The sequence below is a fragment of the Crocuta crocuta genome, unplaced genomic scaffold (assembly GCF_008692635.1).
Source record: "Crocuta crocuta isolate KB4526 unplaced genomic scaffold, BGI_CrCroc_1.0 scaffold342, whole genome shotgun sequence".
Taxonomy (NCBI): Eukaryota; Metazoa; Chordata; class Mammalia; order Carnivora; family Hyaenidae; genus Crocuta; species Crocuta crocuta.
The window spans coordinates 566,293-588,534 of record NW_027532158.1 but is presented as its reverse complement, the minus strand read 5'-3'; the positions used below and the strand labels follow the sequence as shown (position 1 = coordinate 588,534).

Here is a 22,242-nt window from a genome sequence, read left to right as displayed (position 1 = left end):
AGCTCTTTGAGGGGAGCCTGGGTGGCTCACTTGGTTAAACATCGGCTCAGGTCATGATCTCACATTTCATGCTGGGCTCCACATTGGGCTCTGAGCTGCCAGCTCAGAGCCTGGAGCCTACTTCGGATTCTGTGATTCCCTCTCTCTCTGCCCCTCCCCCGCTCATGCTCCTTCTCTCTCTCTTTCAAAAATAAATAAATATTAAAATTTTTTAAAAATAAATTAAAAAAAAAGAATCAACCCTTTGAGTTTAGATGATTGTTTCACAACTCAAAAGAGAAAAATAACACAATGCTGAGTACAGAGCCTGCTTAAGATTTTCTCTCTCTCCCTCTGCCTCTCCTCCACTCATGCTCTCTCTCTAAAAAAAAAGTAAATAAAATAAATAGTACTTTTTGATTGTCTCATATTTTTCACATGTATGCCCCAGTGATATTTTTTTGTGAAGAACCAAGCCCATGTTGAGTTCTGTTATATCCTTTCATAAGCTGAAATCCATGTCTTTTCTGTATTTTAATGTTTAGAATCTGCAGTATCTAATTGGCTAAAGCACAGTGCCATGCCTTTTAAAAGAGTTTCACATAAGTGGAATACATGTAGGAATCCTACTGATAGGAGATTGTGAAGACTACATTCCTATCCATGTTTCTGAATCTATTTTCTTTAAAAAAAATTTTTTTAATGGTTTATTTATTTCTGAGAGAGAGAGAGAGGCAGCATGAGCAGGGGAGGGTCAGAGAGAGAGGAAGACAAAGAATCCAAAGCAGGCTCCAGGCTCTGAGCTAGCTGTCAGCCCAGAACCCGACGCGGGGCTCAAACCCACGAACTGTGAGATCATGACCTGAGCTGAAGTCAAATGCTTAACCAAATGAGCCACTCAGGCACCCCTGAATCTATTTTGAACATATAAGACAAAGGACAGAATATGCAAAAACTACATTTTTTATTTTTTAAAAATCTCACTTTTAATGTCCTCAAACAAAGTGGCATTCTGAACCTCAAATTACAATTTGACTAAGATGCAGGTGAAATAAACAGTTATGTTGTAAAATAATTATGCTTGGTATTTATTTTTAAAAATTTAGTTTTATATCTAAAAAGAGATGTTTCTTTTTTATTTTATTTTATCTTATATATATAGCAAGAGTGTGAGTATGGGAGAAAGGCAAGAGAGAAGAAGAGAGAAACCATGTTCAGCATGGAACCTGACATGGGGCTCAATCCCATGACCCTGGGATCATGACCTGAGCCAAAATGGAGTTGGACACTTAACCAACTGAGCCAGTTGGTGCCCTTTTATATGCAGTTTAATATTTATGTAGTAAATATAAATCACCTGCTATGTGGAGTTCTAGACAAATGTGTTTGCTATTATTGATTTTTATGACAAGACATGATAAGAAATAGACAAATGGCATGTACCTTTTTCATAGGCCAAGAACATATCTTTTTCACCTTTTGTTTATGAATTACCCAATGCCATGAAGCTGAGGAAACCTGGAAAATTATTCTTGTGCATTTTCTAACTTGCCACTGCCAAGTGAGCCTCTCTGTATTATTATCCTTGGGTAAAGGTATCAAGTAAATGCTTTGATTCTGCTCATAAAACACATCTTCTCTTAATTTTTATCATACAAAAACTTTTATTTGATGCAATACTCATCTCCACACAAAGAATAAAGTCCCATTATTTTTCTAGGTGTGGAAGGAAGGGTGTAAACGTGTTTGAATCCTGTTGCAGGCTTCTTAGGCATCTGGAGTCAATCTTTTACAAGTGACGTAGGGTAGAATATAATGACTTATTCTGAAATTCCAGAACATTTATTTAAGGTTTATTAGAAATTATATTTCACATTTTCCATGATTACAATATTTTTCATGGACTTTGGACTTTGCACTGTAGGCAAATTAAGGCATTTAAAAATTTAACAATTTTCATTTCTGTGTCTACATGCAGATTGCCCAAATCTGTGGAAATATGGGTGGTTTCTATGGCATCTATTGAACATGGGTATTATGATAAAATGGTGAAAAATAAGTGATTCTTTGATCCCAATGCCCTAGTATGTGTATTTCCTGATATCAAGTATTTTGAGGATATCTGTAAGATAGCTTTTATTTTGATATTATGACCAGATCATTTTTCATGTGAGTATTCAGTACTATACTTTTAGAATATATAGAAAAAGAGACTGAGTTTTCTTTGATATCTTTAAACATTAGGAGCTTAGTTCTTCCTCCTTAAATAAGGCAATGAAGGAGGAAGAGCAGTCTCTGAATGATAAACTGTGTGAATGCATCATTAAAAATTCACTCATCTAGGAAACTAATTTGACAATAAACTATTAAAAAAAAAAAAAAAAGAAAAAAAAAATTCACTCATCTACAAAGTCTTGGGCTGAACTATGAAGTCACTACAACAACACAGTACCCATTATCCATTAATCCAGTCCCTTCTTTCTAACAACATCCAGCGGAAATTGTATTGGTCAATTATTTGAATTTTGCAATCATGAATGATTATCCCATGTACATTTAAAAATAGGCAAAGATTACTGTGGTTTGTTTGTTCCACTGGCAGAATCATCACTCTAATGATACCTTAACCCAAAAGTTATATAATTGCTCAGCGATTCACTGTGTACAGTCTGCTTCTAATTATCTAGGTTCAGTAGAGAATACATGCTGACTTCCAAGAACGTGTTGAAGCAAATATCTAGACTATCACTAATTAAAGGACTTTGTAATACTTTCAATATTAGAATATCATATTAGTCTCAACTCTACAGGGTATAAATTTGTCACGTGGCTCTTCTGCTAAGTGGCATTTGCAGATAGCGGCATGCACCATAATGCTTATTAAGAGAAAAGGATTTGGAGTCAGATCAATTTGTGTTCAAATCTTGTCTGCCACATATCACCTAAATGACCTCGGACAAGTTAATTAACCCCTCTGGGCCTCAGCAAAATGGTGGATAATAATACTCAACTAACACAAGTTGTTCTGAAGATCAGATAAGTGCATGTATATAAAGAGCATAATAGAGTGACCAACACACTGTAGATACTCAATTAAAAGCTATTATTCTTATTCCTTTTATTATTATCATCAGATTTGTTAGGTCAAAATCTTCATCTCTCTGCAGCATATGGCTATCCTGACAGCAATGTTTCTCTATGATAACAGACCAGATCATGGCTTCCATCAACTTTACTGGGAGGACAGAGGAGGCAAGCATTATATAGGGCCGTTTTTTTCCATTTTTCTCTTTCCAAGTATGTAAAAGCAGTGTTCACCTGGCAGTGAACCCAAAATAATGAACTCCATGATAAGTGAATTCGTCTGTTCAGCTCTTAAACCTTGACTGACAATGACATGAGCTTCAGGACTAACTGTGCTCCATCCATTTAGCCCCAGGAGACTCTATTTGATTAGGACTACTTTGTGGTCTTTGAGAGGAGTTAAGTTTGTAAGGCCAGGTGCTGTCTGAAGCTCTCAAAGTCCAGTACAAAACAGTCCCATATCTGGCTTAATCCTGAACTCCCCCTAAAGCCTCAGCTAACTTTTGGAATGTCTTAAGTATTTTCTGCATAAACTCATGCTACCCCAGAATTTAAATTGGAAACTTCTGCCAGACTAAACAACAGCTCACTCTTGCCCTATTCTCACACTCCCAGTGTTTTGGGATGACTACTTCATACTTCATGCTTTCCCTACCTGGCTATATACAGGCAATCAGTTTGGATCCTATCTCACAATGGACCTTGACATTGGGCTGAAACAGTGGTTCCCATCAATCACAATGAAGAGAATGGAACAAATCTATTGGCTGCTTTGTACAGAAAGTTCTCAATGCCTTGAAGACATCCAGGCACCTTGGATATTTAGAATTTTGAGCGGCATTACAAAACAGTCATACATTCATGAACAATAAGTAAAAATAATACAGTGTTCTTTGGAGAATATTTCTAATCCATGAGTTGTTTATTGAAAGCAAATATGTATTGTATTAAAGCTTAAGCTTTTGCCTAACTTTGACTAGAACTCCTTATAAAGCATTCACACTGATTCAGGTAGCATCTATTGAATTTAAACATCTGTTTAATTTGGTTCTTCTCACCCTCAGCTGTAAATTAGCCTACTCATGAAAAAGCAGTCTGTTTTTCAGCAGTGAAGAGAGGAGTATTTTTTAAGTTCATTTTCATTTTCTTACCGTTTGCCATTTTGGGGTTAGTTTGGACACTGGGTTCTACTCTAAATTTTATGCAACCACTATAAGAATGGGACACGGGGCTAAAGAGTTGCAACTGAATTTCCAAGAGATTAATCCCTTTCCTTGTGAGTGAATTAAATTCTTGTACTAATTGTCAGAGCCAGTATCTTAGGTCCTCTGGACACTTCTAACTAAATATCCACCATATGTTTGGCATGACATCAAAAGTGGTCAATAAATTAAGAGCAATCTTGAGAGTCTTCTGCAGATTTGGAAGTTTCAATTACTCCCATCAATTTTGCAATAATAGAGATTCACTTTTCAGATTGTAGAGTGTTTTAGAGAATAATCAGGTGAAAAAAAGTGCTTTTGGGGGGAAATTTTTCAGTGGACACAGAATCACAAGCTTTATATCTGTTGCTTTTAACCAAAAGAGCAAATTATAATGTCATAGAAATAGTTCAATTTCACTAGAGGCATCAATATGTTATAAATGTGAAATTAAATTAATATTTATAAAGTGTTCACATTTGTCATAGTGGAAGAATTAGAGGAATAATTTTAAAGTCTCACATTTACTCCCTCCTTCAGTTGAAAATAATAGCAGAAAAGCAACGGCAGCATTCAGACCTCTTGACTATTTAGCAATCTGTTCATCCTTAATTTCAAATATTTATTACCCTGTACCTTCCAAAAATATAATAAAAAGATGTACATACTGGTGAGAAAGGAGAGAAAAACATATCTTTTGGATTTTAACTATCTTATGGATGATAAGGTTATTGACTTCTCATTGGAAGAATTTAGGGAGAAGATGTGAAACCAGTGACAAAGAGAAGGGTCAAGATGAATAAAACATAATGATTTGAGTCTTTCTAAATACTACCATATGTTTCTGATAATTGTGAACTTTCATAATTTTTTGTCTTTAGATATATTGATAATTTATCAAAATTAAATAAACACTTGTTTTTGCTAAACCATATTTTAGTTCTACTATATCAATGGTTATCCTCAACATCCTTTCAAAATAGAAAGGCAATAGTTACTGGTACATAGATATTTCTAACTGACATCCTCCTAATTATAATGGGCTGCCTCACACATATTCCTTATATATGAATAGCTACTCCAACGAGTTGACCAAAGGAATTCCTATCTATAGGAGATGTCTTTATAGTCCCTTCCATTTTAATGTGTAGAGTGTGAATAATTCTACTTTCTAGCCTACCTCTTCCTCTCGTCTTCTTCTCCAGAAAGGAAACAAAGAAGGTCACAAACAATGTTAGAAAACAAGAAGATGGAAGAAATAGAGGAAAATAAGGGGTAAAAGCCTGTTTCAGGCTATAGAAATCTCCAGAGTAGGGGCACTCATGGTTTTTCAAAAGCAGGTTTTATGATCAGAAATTGATGTATGGGTTATTATTTTTTTTATAATAGTGATAAGTGGATAACCTGCCCCAGGTTGTGGCTCAGAGGTAAATCAAGACCTTGTGGAGGTTTTACTCATATCTAATTTCTGTCTGTTTTCATCATCCCAAAGTTTTATGGCACTTAATGCAATTAAATTTGATGAGGTCAAAAGCAAATAGTTCCAATTATCATCAAATTATAGTTACTGACTGATTCAAAGTTGAGAGCATTACACTCTGATGCCAGCAGGATAGCTCAGGGTAACTTTTCTAAAATAAAAAAAGTCAGGTGGTTCAGGTCCACAATGTGATCATACAGGCCAGATACAAATTTGGACAGAATGTTCGTGGAGCGTGGACATAGTGGTGAAGTTTTACTCATGGTCTGACAAACAGGGGTAGGCATGAGAGGAGGCCCTGATTTTTCTGCCATGGCTAATTTTAATTTTCCCATAGAATATTTGTTTTCTGTGGTCTTTCAATCTATACATCTATTAGTGAAATACTTCATGATCATGATAACTTAAAGAGGTTTCAGTCAGCTGGCCCTGGCAATGAAGCATTATTTAATTATTCTGTTACTATGACAAAACATTTTCCCAAATAAATGATCTACAAGTAAACTTTTGGAAACAACTTGTTAATAATTGCCTGTATAGTTTTCTTCGAATATATATACAAGTGTAAGCAAAATGAAACACAAAAAAGAAACAACTTTTCTTTCAAAGAGAATCATTAATTTTTTTCCCTATTCTTAGGATTTGTCAAGCACTGCAGTGAATTGTTTCCCCTGTGCTGAAAAAGTATGTAACTGGCTTCATAATTAGCTAGTTTATTAAAGCCCAGTAGGTTTTTTCTGACTTTGTTTTCTATAGTCAAAGACAGTGTTTTCCTATAAAACTGTCAATAAGAAATTCACTTCTTACCTTGTCAGAAGGTTTAAATGGATTTCCTTGTCCGCTAATTCCACCACTGATACTAAATCCAAGGCCAGGATTCTTTTCTATTCTCACACAAAACTATGTAAAAAAAAAAAAGGATATAAAAAAAGTGATCAAATATATATCAAGGCTAAATATCTTCAAATAACTGCATCCCAGTAGAAGAGATTCACATTTCACTTAAGTTGTCAGGGTTAGTCTCTATTAACAACTTAGTACACAAAAGACGAACTATTTAGTGCTCCTATAGGCATAAGTTACAATTGAACCTAGGTTGAAATTACCTGGGCAAACAGATATTAGTAAGAATTTATTCATTAGTAAGAATACTATGTGTAGGATTACATTTTGACAAACAGGTTTTGAAGATTTAGATTTATAACAATAACAAGATTGTGCATTATTTAAATTACCTACTTTAAATGAACATATATTATGACCAATTTAGAAGAGGCTGTATGAATAAGTGAAAGAGAATTTGCAAGTATACATTTGGGGAAAATATGGTTATTTAATTAAGTTGCCCCTGCTTTCTAGGAGAGTAGTTCAGTTCATCTCCTTGGTAGATGGTTCTATTGTTTAGAAATAGCATGGCCTTTCTTTTGAGAAAGGGGAGGACCTTTGACCATAGCCTGAGTGAGTGTGGAACAGAGAATGAAATACTCAGTAATAAATGTTTTGGAGGTTTGGCACCAGCTCCTGCAGGGGCAGTTAGAGCCCTTGGAAGACAGAGAACACTTAAAAAGAAAGAGGTCAGGAATATGGAGAAACTGTGACAGGCAATATTGATGAGTATTTAGGAAAGTGAGGGCTAATATTCTAGTATTCTGTGCTTCGCTATCTCCCCAAACCCTAAATGAAAGTGTGTTAAACACAAGAGAGACCAAAGGGGAAATGATGGCACCAGGAGTAGGTCCACATCATGCTAAGGCTGTAGCAAAGATGGTATTGTAAGAGTGAATGCAAAATGTAAATCAAGAATCCAGTGGAAGAGAAATTGTTGCCATGAATGACCTAGAGGAATGATAGCAAACTTAGGAATTCTTGATGATCCTGAGCTGGGATATGTATGAGGACCATGGTAAAAACGCTAATTTTTCATGAAAGGTGGTATGATGTGACTCTAGGTGATTGAAAGACTTGGGACCCCAGAGGCAGCAGACACTTTCGTTACATGAAAATAGAAAGAAAAAAATCCCACACTTTTATTATAACTTTTAAGCACAGAACAAGTGCTGGAACTAGGTGAACTAAGTGTTACTAGAGATTGGCAGGCAAAAGATTAATAAGGAATTAAGAAAAAAACTAAAGAAATACAATAGCATATGTTTGTATTTATAAAAATATATACTGGGAAAGTTCCTAAAGATGATTGGAAATGTTTGCTTTCTTAAGTAGCTTAATATTTTCCGTAGCAATCCTGCATAGTTAGCCCGTTAATTTCCTTACGGACAAATGCAAATGCCCAAATGCTCTCTATATTTTTATTTTCAAGGTATCTTTAATCTCTATCTCTTAGATAGTTCAAGGCAAACTTGAGTACTGTGCCTGGCTTAATTAGCATATATTATGAGCCACTGGGAACTGGATTAATTAGGTTTGGCTGTTTAATGAGACTGTCCTTAATTTACTGTTATATTTCATAATAATAAATATAATGTTAAACTATTACAGAGTTCACTTGCAACACAAGGGCAAAAAACTATCCACTAATGTAATTTTTACGGTAGAGTCTTTAATGAATAGTTTCTAAATTATGGGTAACTGCAATTACGATAAGTGCTTTCCCATATTTTTATTTTAAAGATATGTTTAATTACAACTTTTTCTATAACTGAGCTAGATTTGTTAAAACTAGCTATCATAAGGTATTAGCAACTACAGTTATAATAGTTTTGTATTTATATAGTTCACCATCTGTGGATATGAACATATAATAGCTTGAAGGAATATTTTTGCTTTATTCAATATACCAGTTTATTTTGTAGCTCTTTTTCGTTATTAGTGGTTAATTAGAAAATAGGAAGAAAGAAACTTATATCATTTAAGCATTGTACCTTTGTGTTTTCCCATATATCTGCGCATTGCCAATTAAATTATTTGAAATTTGGGTTATGTCTTTCTAATGTGAAAATTTTATATTGCACAATGAAATATATGGAAGGTATATACACTTCTGGCTTTCCCCAGGCCACTATAAAACCTGAAAGGAAACATATGCAACACATTTTATTTACAAAGTAAATTGCTGAGAATATTTTCCCATCGTTCTCTTTCATTGTACTGACAATATCTATTTTATATTATTGTCAATCTGGAAGGCACTAAAAATCTAAGGGAAACAAATTTCATATGTGCCAAGTATATGAAGAACTGCCTCAATATATTTTTTAATAATAGAAATAATAAAGATGACACTGTGGTTTTATAAATGTGACAAATAGCCATAAATTCTGATCTGAAGCTAGACTGCCCTTGGGCATGCTATGGTATGGGCTAATAGGTTGTGTTGTGACTGTTGTGTCCCATACAGCATGTCAGAGAGAGTATCATCTCACATATAAGGAGTTCCACCTAAATGGTAACAAGGTTATAAAATTTAAGAGGAGAGGTTACCTCACAGCCAAGAAGCAGTCTGAAACTAAAGAGAATTATCAAAGCAAAAATGCAGTTTTCTTAGCAAAAGGTCAGAACTAAGAGGCTAATAAATAGCTTATTTAATGAAGTTAGCATTTCAATTTTCTATTAAGATATTGATATCAATGAATGAAATTTCTGGCTGAATATATAAACAACAGCCTGGAAGTCAAGGGTGTATTTGCTTCTTTTAGAGGCTACTTCTATCACTTGATGTTTCTGGTCTGTGTCAATCTTGCTCTAATTAAAATACCAGGTATTATTTAAACAGGTCTATGATAAAATGGATTGTTATGTGGCAGTGAGGCCCTGTGAAGTCATGGTCTATAATCTCTAGAATGTAGTAATCTCATTTGGTCTTGCAATGCTCTAAAACTTAGTGGCAAGAACAAAGGAAATGGTAGTACTTATGTAAACACATGCACATAAAAACAACATGTATGTGTGTGTGTCTTGGGAGGTTAGGGAGTTGCATTACAGAAAGATATTTGATGATGTTGTAATGAACCAGTTTACTATGATATGTTCTAATTACCATTCTCTTTCCTAGCAGTATGTATCAAAACTTTCAATGGACACCTATTGCTTTTGTTGCCCAAGATCCATTCATCCTAATTCTGGTAGCTATAAGCTTAACTTTTCTTTGAATAATCACCCACTTCTCTATTCTCAGTCTGCTTTGGATGAATCATGTTAGGTAGGCCTAAAACAAAGCACCATATACCCTAGAAATATGATTGTTGGCAGGTGTGACAAAAAATACTTTCAAATATGCATTGTCAAAGTATACAATGGCTCCTTCTTAAAACATGTGATCAGCTATTAGAAGGTATGCCAGTTATTCAAAAGAATGCTTCAATTATTAACTTACATGCTTGGTAAAACCATTATAGCTTTGAAAATGAAAACTGCAGAAATCATGATTCATGACTTTATTCCCCAAATATTTATTGGTTTCCTATTAAGTGCCAGACATCTTGTCAGACATAAAAAAATATCCCTGCCCTCATGGAACTTGCATTCGAGTGGGGAAGACAGATAGTAAACATGTAAGCAATAAATAATTTCAGATAGTGAGATGAGCTATGAGAAAAATAAAGCAGGAAAGGTTGTAGAGAGTGATGGAACAGGAATGTGGAGCTATTTTAGGTAGAACAGCCAAGAAATTACATTTCAACTGCTCAAGTGACATTTTAGCAGAAATATGAATAATGTAAAAGATGAAGCAACAAACAAAAAGAAAAATGGCAAAACTACCAGCCTCCAAGTCGGTTATTTTAAATGCCCTAAAGACAGATGGGTCTTTATAATACCAAGAAATAACAAGATGGCATAAGGATAAAGTCCAGAAACAAACCCTAACATTTATGGTCAGTTGATTTTCAACAAAAGGTCCAAAGTAATTCGGTGAGAAAAGAATAGTATTTTCAACAAATGATACAGACACAATGGGATATCCACATGCAAAATAATGATTTTTACCCCTACCTCACACCACATACAAAAATTAACAAATCAGAGACTGAAATGTAAGAGCTAAAACTATAAAACTCTAAGAATAAATACAAGAATAAATCTCCATGATCTTTAATTAGATCACAGATGATTTCTTAGATATGAAGCCAAATGTGATAAGTGATGACTGACTTTATAAAAATTAAAAACTTTGGTGCTTCAAAGGAGACCACCAAGAAAATGAAAAGACAACCCACAGAATGGAAGAAAATTTTTGCAAATTATATTAGGGTCTTATATCCAGTTTATATGGACATCTCTTACAATTCAGGAATTAAAAGACCCAAATAACCTAATTAAAAATGGCTAAAGAATTTTAATAGACGTTTATTCACAGAAGACATATGAATGCCTAATAAATGCATGAAAAGACACTTGACATCTTTAGTCATTAGAGAAACGTATATCAAAATCATAATGACATACTATATCATAGGGTGGCTATAATAAAAAAGATAGGTAGCAAATAAGGGTGAGAATGTGGAGAAATTAGAATACTCCTTCATTGCTGGTGGGAATGTAGTTTGTGGTAGCCACTTTAGACCAGAATTTAGAAACTTCTCAAAATGACAAACATAATTACCATTTTGTGAAACAGCAATTTCATTCCTAAGTAACTACCCAAGAAAAATGAAAACATACATCCACACACAGACTTAGAAATGAATGTTCTTACCAATATTATTCATAATGGCTCCAAAGTGGAAATAATCTAAATGTCCATGAACTGATGGATAATCTGTGGTATATCCATGTCATGGAATATTATTTGGCAGTAAAAAAAGGAATGAATTAGTAGTACATTCTACACTTAGCACATTATGCTAACTGAAATTAGTCACAAAACCCCCATATATTGTATGATCTCACTTATTTTAAATCCCCAGGATAGGCAAATGTATACAGATACAAAGTAGATGAGTGATTGTCTAGGGCTGGCAGGAAATGAAGGGGAGGGGGTATGATAAGTGACTGTTAACGGGTACAAAGTTTCTTTATGGAATGATGAAAATGGTTAAAAATTACATTATGGTGATGATTGCACAATTTTATAAATATACAAAACCCACCGAATTGTACACTTTAAACAGGTGAACTTTAAGGTGTGTAAGTTTTATCAATAAGTTGTTAAGAACAACAACAACAGTTTCAGCATGACTAGAGAAAGAATAGCTGAAGGAAAGAGTAGAGAGGGGCAGGGACCAGGATATATATAATTTCAAAGCCACTAGGACTTTTTAAGCAGAAGTATGACATGATATGATTTATATAATGACATGATTGATAATAAGAGATATATACTATATGTAATAATTATATGACAATATGTAATAATTATATAATATATAATATAATCAAATATATAAATGCTAATATTCAAGAATAAATTTTTTATTCTTCTATGTTCATACCTTTTTTGTTGTGATTTAGAGATGTAAGTCCAACTCAAAGTGCTAATTAAATCTTTTGAAAAGACATACTAAATAAAGATTAATGAATAAAGTCCTCTGATGTACCCATTTTCTAGATCTTCCAGAAAAAATTAGCCAACTCTGTGTGTATCTAAGAAATAGAAACTCAAATGTGTAACTAACTAAAATTTAAATAAAAATAAAGAAACTCAAATGCTTTTTTGGGTCTGTAAATAAATTATAAAGGTCATTCACTTCATTTCCTTCACTTGGGGAAGGAAACCAAGGAAATCAAACATATATTTAGTGGAAAACTGACAGAAGCCTTCTGTTCGTACTGCAGTGTTTACTGAATTCTACTATTTGTAGAACTTGTCATATTGAGTTACATGTTACTTGTTTCCAACTGTGGATTATAACTTCAGAGTTGCAGTATTATTTCGGTTACTGAAGAATAAAATTCTAGGGAGAAAATATAAATACTAATACTTTAAGTGGAATAGAGTGAGGTATGGGATGTCTCTGAAATCAACTGAGTAAATAGCATATATTAAAAACCATTTTAATACCTATTTTCTGACCATCTTCATCAAATTATTACCTTTTAATTTAAAAATCCATAATTTGAATAAGATTTTCCAAGTTTTTATTCTTATATCAAATACTCAGAATAATGTTTTCTTCACTTGGCCTCAACAAATGAAAGCTTCACCTTTGTGAGCCCTTCAGGCAGCTGACCAGAGCATCCAATCTAGAGAAATGTCTGAAATCTTGTCTTTTAGCCAACTGTTTCATGTACTTCACATATTATCAAATATTAAAGTGATTTCTTTTGGGGCGCCTGGGTGGCTTAGTCGGTTAAGCGTCCGACTTTCGCTTAGGTCATGATCTCGCGGTTCGTGGGTTCGAGCCCCGTGTCGGGCTCTGTGCTGACTGCCAGCTCGGAGCCTGGAGCCTGTTTCAGAGTCTATATCTCCCTCTCTCTGACCCTCCCCTGCTCACGCTGTCTCTCTCTCTCTCTCTCTCTCTCTCTTTCTCCTAGAAATAAATAAAAATATTAAAAAATATAAAGTGATTTCTTTTAAGGTACACTGGGATGATTTTGGAGTTTGTTTTCTTTTTTTTTCCCTTGAATATGAGGGATGCAGATCACTTTGTATAAGTCACAGAAGCTAATTCTAATGTAATTCAAATGTAGTAAGTTCTCTTTCAGGAACAAACTTTAGTTTGAATGTATACTCAGGGGAACTGGCAAGAGACAACTACGGAGCTCCTGCCATCCTGGTAGGTTAGGTTGATTAGTGGGTGTGTTCTCTTCTCTGGGGCAGATATGGACTCTGGGATTTATTTTTCCATAGTTTACAGTTTCCATGTGGGCTTACTCTTGACTTCTGTGTTTGGCTATAGTGCAGCAGGCTGCAGCATGTAATGTGTTTGACTCAAGAAACTGGATTTTAATACAAGTGTAGTTTCTAAATGGTTGTGTGACCATAGGCAAGACAGTTAACTTCTCTGAATCTTACTTTGCTAGTCAATTAAACAAAGTGCTCTATCTATATCACATCATTATTAATTGGATCAAATAAGCTAATACATGAAAGGGTTTTGAGATGTTTGAAGCATCACGTTGATGTTTTTCCTTCCTATTTCGGCTTTGGTATCTGTGTGTTCCACATATATGTAAATATACTTCTCCTTGGAGTATACATTCACAAAAAATAAAAACCAAGTTAGTTTCTTTTATAAAAACATTCAGCAAGTTATGGACAGTTTATGTATCAAATTAGTGATAATAATGTAATTACTCAGCTGGTAAATTGTTGAGTTATACAATATCTAAAGTATGGGCTCTTAGCCTTGGCCACACAACAGAATCCACCTGGGGAGTTTCAAAAGTTCCCATTAACCAGGTCACTTCCAGACTAATGAAATTAGTTTCTCTGGGTAGGAGGCCAAGGCATCGGTGATTTTTAAAGCTCCTCAACAGATTCTAATGTACAGCTGAGCTTGAGAACAACCAATATACAGTATTGTATGGTGACAGGGATGAGAAGGTGCACAGGATCGTCACTTGGATTGAGAAACAAAGGGAGGAGCTCAGAGAAGGGACACTATGGCTGCAAATTCTTCATGTAGAATGGGAGTCAGGCCTTCACTTTCTGGCTTTTTTCAGTCTCCTGCTTTATAGAACTCTGACTTGAATCCTCTATTCTGTTTGTCGACAGTCAAGATGGTTTATGCATTAAAGTCTCTTTTCTAAGTAAAATCCCTGAAAATGAACTTCAGGTAATATGCACATGGTTTTGTGTTGTAAATAATTTGTTAAAAAGAACATCCATTATTAGAAATCAGATTTCTAGTCTATAGAAATTAATACCTGGAATCTGGGTAGCACATTATGATTTAAAAATTACTTTCAAATATTTTATTGAATTTAATCCTGGAGCTGAAAACAGACTTGATTTTTAATACCTATGAAAAGTAAACATGTAAATATAAGTGCATTAAATTAGAATTGTTGGACATTTTGCCCTGTTTTGTTGTGACAGGTGGTTGGAAATTTGAGATGTTTCATCATTGAGGAGGAATGTCAAAGTTTACTAAGTGTTTCTCTATGGTCAAACAAGGTTAAGAACATTGGCTAAGTAAAAAATGACCATTTTAATTCATTCAATGTCCTCAGTGGTGGCATTTATTATATATGCTCATTGCTATATGGAATTTATTCTAATAAGACTAGAAATGTATTAGTTCTTTAGGTCACATTAATGGATACAGAGGTATGCTTTTGTTAATAATAAAACTTTCTGCTTATTCAGTACTTTTTGATTTTCAAAGCATTGGAAGTGCTCATGTGAGTTCAAGTCAACATTCCATCCAAATAAGGCAGTTCTGTAAGTCTGAATTGTAGTTGAAGCAGATTTAATTAATATTATTTGACAGAAGAGGACACTGAGGCTATAGCAGGCAAGTGTCTGAGATCATGTGGTTAATTTAATGGTAAGATTGGGACAACAGAAGTTCAGTTTTGAGTCAGACAAACCTAGGTTAAAATTCCAGCTTGACCAATTACACCTTTTACAAGGTACTTATTTTCTCGGTGCCTTGGTTTCTTCATTTGTAACAAAGAAAGAAAGATTACTGTGATGATTAAATGAAACATTATATGTAAGCAGGACCAGCTATACACTTAATGGTGCAAAATGAAAATGTCAGGTTCCTTGTTAGGTGATTACTACTAATGACACGTTGGCAACAGCAGAGCATTAAACCAAGTGTGAGGTGTTTCTAAGTACCAGACTTGGTGAAACTGCTCTGGTCACATACCCCTGAGGCCCCTCTGTGTTTAAGACATAGTATAGGGCTCCTTGGTGGCTCAGTCTGCTAAGCATCTGACTTCAGCTCACGTCATGATCTCACGGTTTTTGAGTCTGAGCCCCATATTGGGCTCTCTGTTGTCACTGCAGAGCCTGCTTCGAAACTTTCGTATCCCTCTCTCTCTGCCCCTCCCCTGCTCATTCTCATTCTCTCTCTCTCTCCCTCAAAAATAAATAAACATCAAAAAAAGATACATACTATATACGGCATATATACTATACAGTAGTCCCTCCTTATCTGCAGTTTTACTTTTCATGGTTTCATTTACTGGTAGTTGACTGTGGTCTGGAAACAGATGACACTCTTGACTAATCCTTAGCAGGTCAATAGTAGCCTAACGCTATGTCACGATGTCTACATCATTCACCTCACTTCATCTCATCATGTGACCATTATATCATCTCACATCATCACGAGAAGAATGAGTACAATACCAGGTATTTTGAGGGAGACAGAGGCCTCATTAACATAACTTTTATTACAGTTTATTGTTATAATTGTTCTATTTTATTATTAGTCATTGTTGCTAATCTCTTACTATGCTCAATTTATGAATTAAACTTTATCATAGATTTGTATGTATGGGAAAAACAGCATATATAGGGCTCGATATTATCCATGGTTTCAGGCCTTCACTGTACATTTTGGAATATATCCCCTATGAATAAGTGGGGACTACAGTATATAGTATATATAGCATAGCAGACACTCAATGTATGGTAACTGTTGTCACTTCTTTACCTATTTTTGTTCAGATTTCTTTTCCCTAAATTAAAAAATGTGCATTCATTGTAATTGGGTATTGTTTTCAACTATAGCATTGCAATAAGTGGTTACAATTTCAACAATAAGCATTGCAATAAGTGACTAATTTTAAGTAATTAAAATTTTTTTATTTTTATCTTTTAAAGAGAGAGCATGAGCAAGGAGAGGGGCAACGGGGGAGGGAGACAGAGAGACATAGAATCTTTTTATTCTTTTTTTAATTTTTTAATGTTTTTATTTATTAGAGAGAGAGAGACAACATGGGTAGGGGAAAGTCAGAGAGAGAGGGAGATACAGAATCTGAAGCAGGCTCCAGGCTCTGAGCTAGCTGTCAGCACAGAGCCCGAGATGAGGCTCGAACCCACGAACTGTGAGATCATGACCTGAGCCGAAGTCAGACGCTTAACCAACTGAGCCACCCAAACACCCAAAGAGAGAGAGAGAGAATGTTAAGCAGGCTCCATGCTCAGTGTGGAGCCCAAGGAGGAGCCTCTGTTCCACAACCTTGGGATCATGACCTGATCCGATATCAAGAGCTGAATGCTGAACCAATTGAGCCACCCAGATGTACCCCCCTTTTTTATTTTTATTTTTTAAAATAATTACTTTTTTAAAATGTAAAATCTCCTAACTTTAATAGAACTTATTGTGCTTCATCATGCTGTGTAGTCTCTCTATACTATGTTTCTAACATTTCCTTGCACTTAAAAATATGAATGATTTAGTTTTTTACCATATTGTACAGATCTTCCTTGACTTACAAGGGGATTATATCCAAATGAATCCATGATAAGTTGGAAATATTATACGTCATAAAATGCATTTAATACACCTAAACTACTGAACATCATAGCTTAGCCTGGCCTACATACTTTATATGTGCTCAGAACACTTCCACAAGCCTACTGCTAGGCAAAATCATTTAATACAAAGCCTATTTTATAATAAAGTATTGAATATCTCATGACATTTGTTGAGTCCTGTACTAAAAATGGGAAACCGAACAGTTGCACAGGTACAGGATGGTTATAAGTAGGTGTTTACGCTCGTGATGCTGTGGCTGACTGGGAGCTGAGGCTCGCTGTCTCTGTCTGGCATCAGGAGGCAGTACTGTCCTGTATATCGGTAGCCCAGCAATAGATCACAATTCAAAATTCGAAGTACAGTTTTTACTGAATGGGTATTGCTTTTGCACCGTCATAAAGTTGAAAAATCGTAAGTCAATCCATTGTAAGCTGGGAGATATCTGTACTTGACCAAACTAGCACTGTTGTGATCATTTAAGAAAACTCTGTTTTTCTCTTTATGGCTCTTTTATTGCACCACTTAGAAATGACTTAAATGCTTAGAAATGCTTTAAAATAGGGTGTCTTGATTTATATGCCTGAAACCCACATTAGCAATTTTCAGTTGCTTCCTTGATCTTTGCATCTCAATCACTACTCTACAGTTTTCATGTGAAACTATATAGCTTTAAAATATCTTAAATATTTTCTTTATTTTTCCCTTCCTAAATATTAGACAAAAGTCTCTAAAGTACACACACACACACACACACACACACACACACACACACACACTGGAGAGGTCTGAGTTTTCAAAAGAAATAGATCTCAGGAAAGTAAAAAAAAAATACATGTAATATCCTCATTATGAGTGATATACGTAACCTTTTTCAGTCTCTTTGTCTCTCTCTCTCTCTTTGGTTTTATTTTGCTTTATTTGCTTTTCTATTTGTAGATTAGGGAGGTTGGGACTAATATCAGTCCATTGAAGTGCCCTCCAATATTTTAATTCTTAAAATGTTTTATTTCTACCTCTTCTCATTCCTATTTATACACTCTCAGTGCCAGGCTTAGTGTGTGTGTGTGTGTGTGTGTGTGTGTGTGTGTAGAATTGCATGATTTGACTCTTACTAATATTTTTTGAACGTTGTTTGTGGGTGGTAATGTTCTCATTTTATATGGAGGAAAACAGAACCTCAGAAAGGGTTAATGACTTGGCCAGGGTCACACAACTAACAAGTATTAGCATCAGACTCAACACAAAATTCTGAGACCCACCCCTAGTATTCGCTTACCTGACTGCTATAGGGTTGAATGAAGAGGTGGAGAATTTAGGGGGAAAAAAGATGAAAGAAAACAGTGTCATAATTGGTGGTGTGCTGGAAAATGTTTACGAGCTGGCTGAGGGTAAGGAATAGCCTGATTTGTAGTGTTCGTTAATTTCCCTGGTATAATTATGCCCATAGTTTCATCCTATGGTGTGACACCACTGAAGATGGAGTTGGGAAGAAATGCACACAGTAAAGAGTCAGCATGAGTCTAGCATACCACTGGTAGCAGACAATGTTACAGTGAATTGTGAAAAAAAGTTTTGAGAAAATGTCTTCAGATTTATAGCTCAGGAGAATGGGGAACATAGTTTGGAAACTCATTATTTAAAGGCTCCTTAGGCTTCTCATTGTCAATCCAAAGTTTTAAATGTCAGCATTCCAAACCATTTAAGCTGAAACCAATGCAGAAAAAACTGGGAAGCCAAGAGGAATTTAAAGTCCCTTCTTTAACATAGCCATTGACTGTTTCAGTTTTTACCTCTCAGTTTGAAAAGCACCTGATATTGGAGCTGTGGATCCATCTGCAAGCAACTACAAATACCTTCTCTAAAAGAACCACGATGTTTTAAGCTTACTTAGTATGTAAACTGTAGAATTTAGTTAAATCTCTTCATTGGTCAAACTATATAATCTATGTATTTTTAAGAAATAAGGTAAAAAAAAGGCCTTTAAATTTACAGTGCTCAGAATAACTGCATGCTAACATTGAATCTAGTCAAAGCAGGTAAAAGAGTGAAGTTTTAAATACACTGATTCTAGGCCAAAAAAATGTAGCTGCTAATAGAAATAACTAAATCAGAGAATTGTGTTGTGGTTATGCTATTTGTAGGAGAGGGAATATGAACTATTTTTAATCTCTAGGTGCCTATAAGTAAGTAAGGCATAATTTAAAACTTTATCAACATTGAAGAATCTCTGGAGAATTAAAAACGTCATGTCATAACCTGATTAAAGGCACCTGTCTGGTTTATTTACCTTAAATCCAACACTTGACCTATATAGGTCAGTGATTCCAAGGCAGGATAGGAATAAAATTATCTTTAGAAAGAGCCAATGATTCTGACAATGATTAAGACATAATCTCAGCTTCAAGAAGGATATAAAGAAATAGAGGCAATGTCTAGAGCAGCTGGGATCCAACTGATGAATGGCTATTAACATTGTAAAAGAAAAAACTGGAGAACGAAGGTAACGTCTGAGATGTTCAGAAAATAAGGTAACGTAACATGTGAAGCTTAGCGTAGGCAATAATAAAATGAAATCCTTATTAAGGAGTGGGGGAATTCAGTAGGAGCTTTGCCAAGTTATCTGAAGAACGAAATAAGAGAAATTAATTTTATGGGAGTATTAAGATCTTAATGTCTTGCTTTCTAAGTGTAATACAGTTCAGTAGATAAGATCCTATTCAGTTTTCTGGTTCTAAGAAAGAAAAACAGACTCTGTAATGGAAAAGTAAACCCTAATTTTAGCTAGGAGAAGCAATTTTTGTGCTACATGGTATTTGTCAGTAGTCTTTGGAACATTTCAGAAGTTTCCTTTCAAATTACTCTTTATCATTTTCTTCATAGCAAAACTTTGTCTTATTCGACAATCAGAAGATAGGATTTTTAAAAAGCGTTCCCACTTTTCACACTGTCAGTTTCACCAGAGGCCTTGGTAAATACACCTAATCCCCCACAGCTCTGTAATATTCAAAAGCCATGCGTTAGAGCTAAATTGGAGTTGAAAGTGAGTAGGAGAAGGTGTAGGATAAACCAGAAAAACTTCCAGTTCATCAGTTTTTCCTTATGTGAAATGGGCTTTTTACCAATGATCAATTTTTATGTGTTGTAGTGTTTAACCCCTGAAAATAATGAGAAAACCCCTACACAGAGTGCTGTACTCCATTCAACATGGTGACAGCATTAATTTGTCCCAGACTACATAAATGAGAGAAGGTAAACCATGGATTCAATGGATTGCCCTGACATTCCCTGCAAACTCATCAGTCATAAAAACTCTTCTCACCTGCTCGGGATATCCATCCATACTCCTTTGCCCTTTAGTTTGAATTAAGCACCGTCCAGGCTGAGGTCCCCGGGTGGCTTGTGAAGAGGGGATCTGAATAGGCAATGGTGACTGAAATTGCTGGATGGTCACTTTGTTTATATTTCCCTCATATGGCTGCTGCTCCCGGCTCCGATGCTGAAGGCTTTGGGACCCCATCAAAGTCTGGATGTGGCTGCCTGCCTGTGGAGAAGATAATTTGTCAGACGAAGATTCGTGGTGTTGAAAGGATGTGATTAAAGTAGAAAACACGTACAGAATACCTCTCTGGTAAAGTGGCATCATTTAGGTCTCAGCCACTGCTGGAAAGGATAATGAAAAAACAGTAAGGGTCTGCCTACTGTGGTTTGTGAAAATGTTAATATTGGAGCAAGGCCGCATTAAATACATTCATAGTCATTGATGTCTTGCCACAGATTATTTTGTCTCCCATTTTAAGGGATCAAAATTCTCCCTGAAAAATCTCAAGAAGAAAAAGAAGTCAGAACTTAAAAATAAAGTGGAGTTCTATCTGGCATTTATTTTGAATAACAGCAGGGAGAAAGATGTAATATAGGAAACATCAGGGGGAAAATGATAGAACCCAGTTCCTAATTCTGTAGCAAAATAATTGAAGCATATATGTTCCTTTATGCCACAGTGCATAGTGTGCTTGTTCAGATGAGTTTAACCAGTATTTATTCATTTTCTGCATTATTAAATCAAGAGTATGGTTTTGGGAATCTTTAAGTCACATTGAAAATGAATGTTGTGATAAATTCCTGTGAGTATCTGTAGCTCATCGAGACTCTAGATTTGGAAAGGTCTTCAGAGTGAGCTCTGTATGCATATCATCTCACATGAGCTTTCACAGAGATTCATTATTAGTACCTCATGTAAAGCAATCATGATCATTTCTAATTTTTTAAATATTTATTTATTTTTGAGAGACAGAGTAAAAATGGGAGAAGGGATGAGAGGGAGACACAGAATTGGAAGCAGGCTCCAGGCTCTGAGCTTTCAGCACAGAGCCCAACATGGGGCTTGAACTCATGAGCCATGAGAGCATGACTTGTGCAGAAGTCAGACACTTAACCAACAGAGCCACCCAGGTGCTCCAGTAATGATCATTTCTTACTTCTTAAGGGCGGTTGTTGGAGGTAGAGGTCATGTTCACTTGGTCTCCCATCTTCAACTGATATGGTGCATACCACTGTTCCTGTGCTCACTCTGATTTTCTCACCTTTGGTTCCTTCAGTCATTCTATCTGATACCTTTTCCACCAAGCAAGCAGCTCTGCCTGTGGGCTGGTAACCTAAAATATGCCTTTCAAAATTATGTATGGTTTAACATGGAGGTCTAACATGGAAAGTGAATGCTTTTTGTTAATAGTTTTAAACATATGTTTTACAAAGAACCATAAAATACCTAGGAATAAACCTAACCAAGGATACAAGAGATCTGTATGATGAAAACTATAGAAAATTTATGAAGGAAATTGAAGAAGACACAAAGAAATGGAAAAACATTCCATGCTCATGGATTGGAAGAATAAATATAGTTAAAAAGTCATTACTACCCAAAGTAATCTACACATTCAATGCAATCCCAATCAAAATTGCACCAGCATACTTCTCAAAACCAGAACAAACTATCCTCAAATTTGTATGGAACCACAAAAGACCCCGAATAGCCAAAGTGATACGGAAGAATAAAACCAAAACGGGAGGTATCACCATCCCAGACTTTAGCCTCTACTACAAAGCTGTCATCATCAAGACAGTATGGTATTGGCACAAAAACAGACACATAGACCAATGGAATAGA

The 22,242-nt window shown here is 35.2% G+C and overlaps 1 protein-coding gene across 1 annotated transcript in view; it reads right to left on the bottom strand.

Moving 5' to 3' along the window:
* The window catches only part of LRRC7 (leucine rich repeat containing 7), a 561,823-nt gene that overhangs the window by 26,223 nt on the left and 513,358 nt on the right, over positions 1–22,242 (bottom strand). Inside the window, exons 27-28 of the mRNA XM_077776423.1 lie at positions 20,398–20,619; positions 6,553–6,645 (exon numbers count right to left, since the gene is read on the bottom strand). Of these exons, the coding sequence (XP_077632549.1) occupies positions 6,553–6,645; positions 20,398–20,619 (315 nt within the window). The remainder of the gene's footprint in view (positions 1–6,552; positions 6,646–20,397; positions 20,620–22,242) is intronic.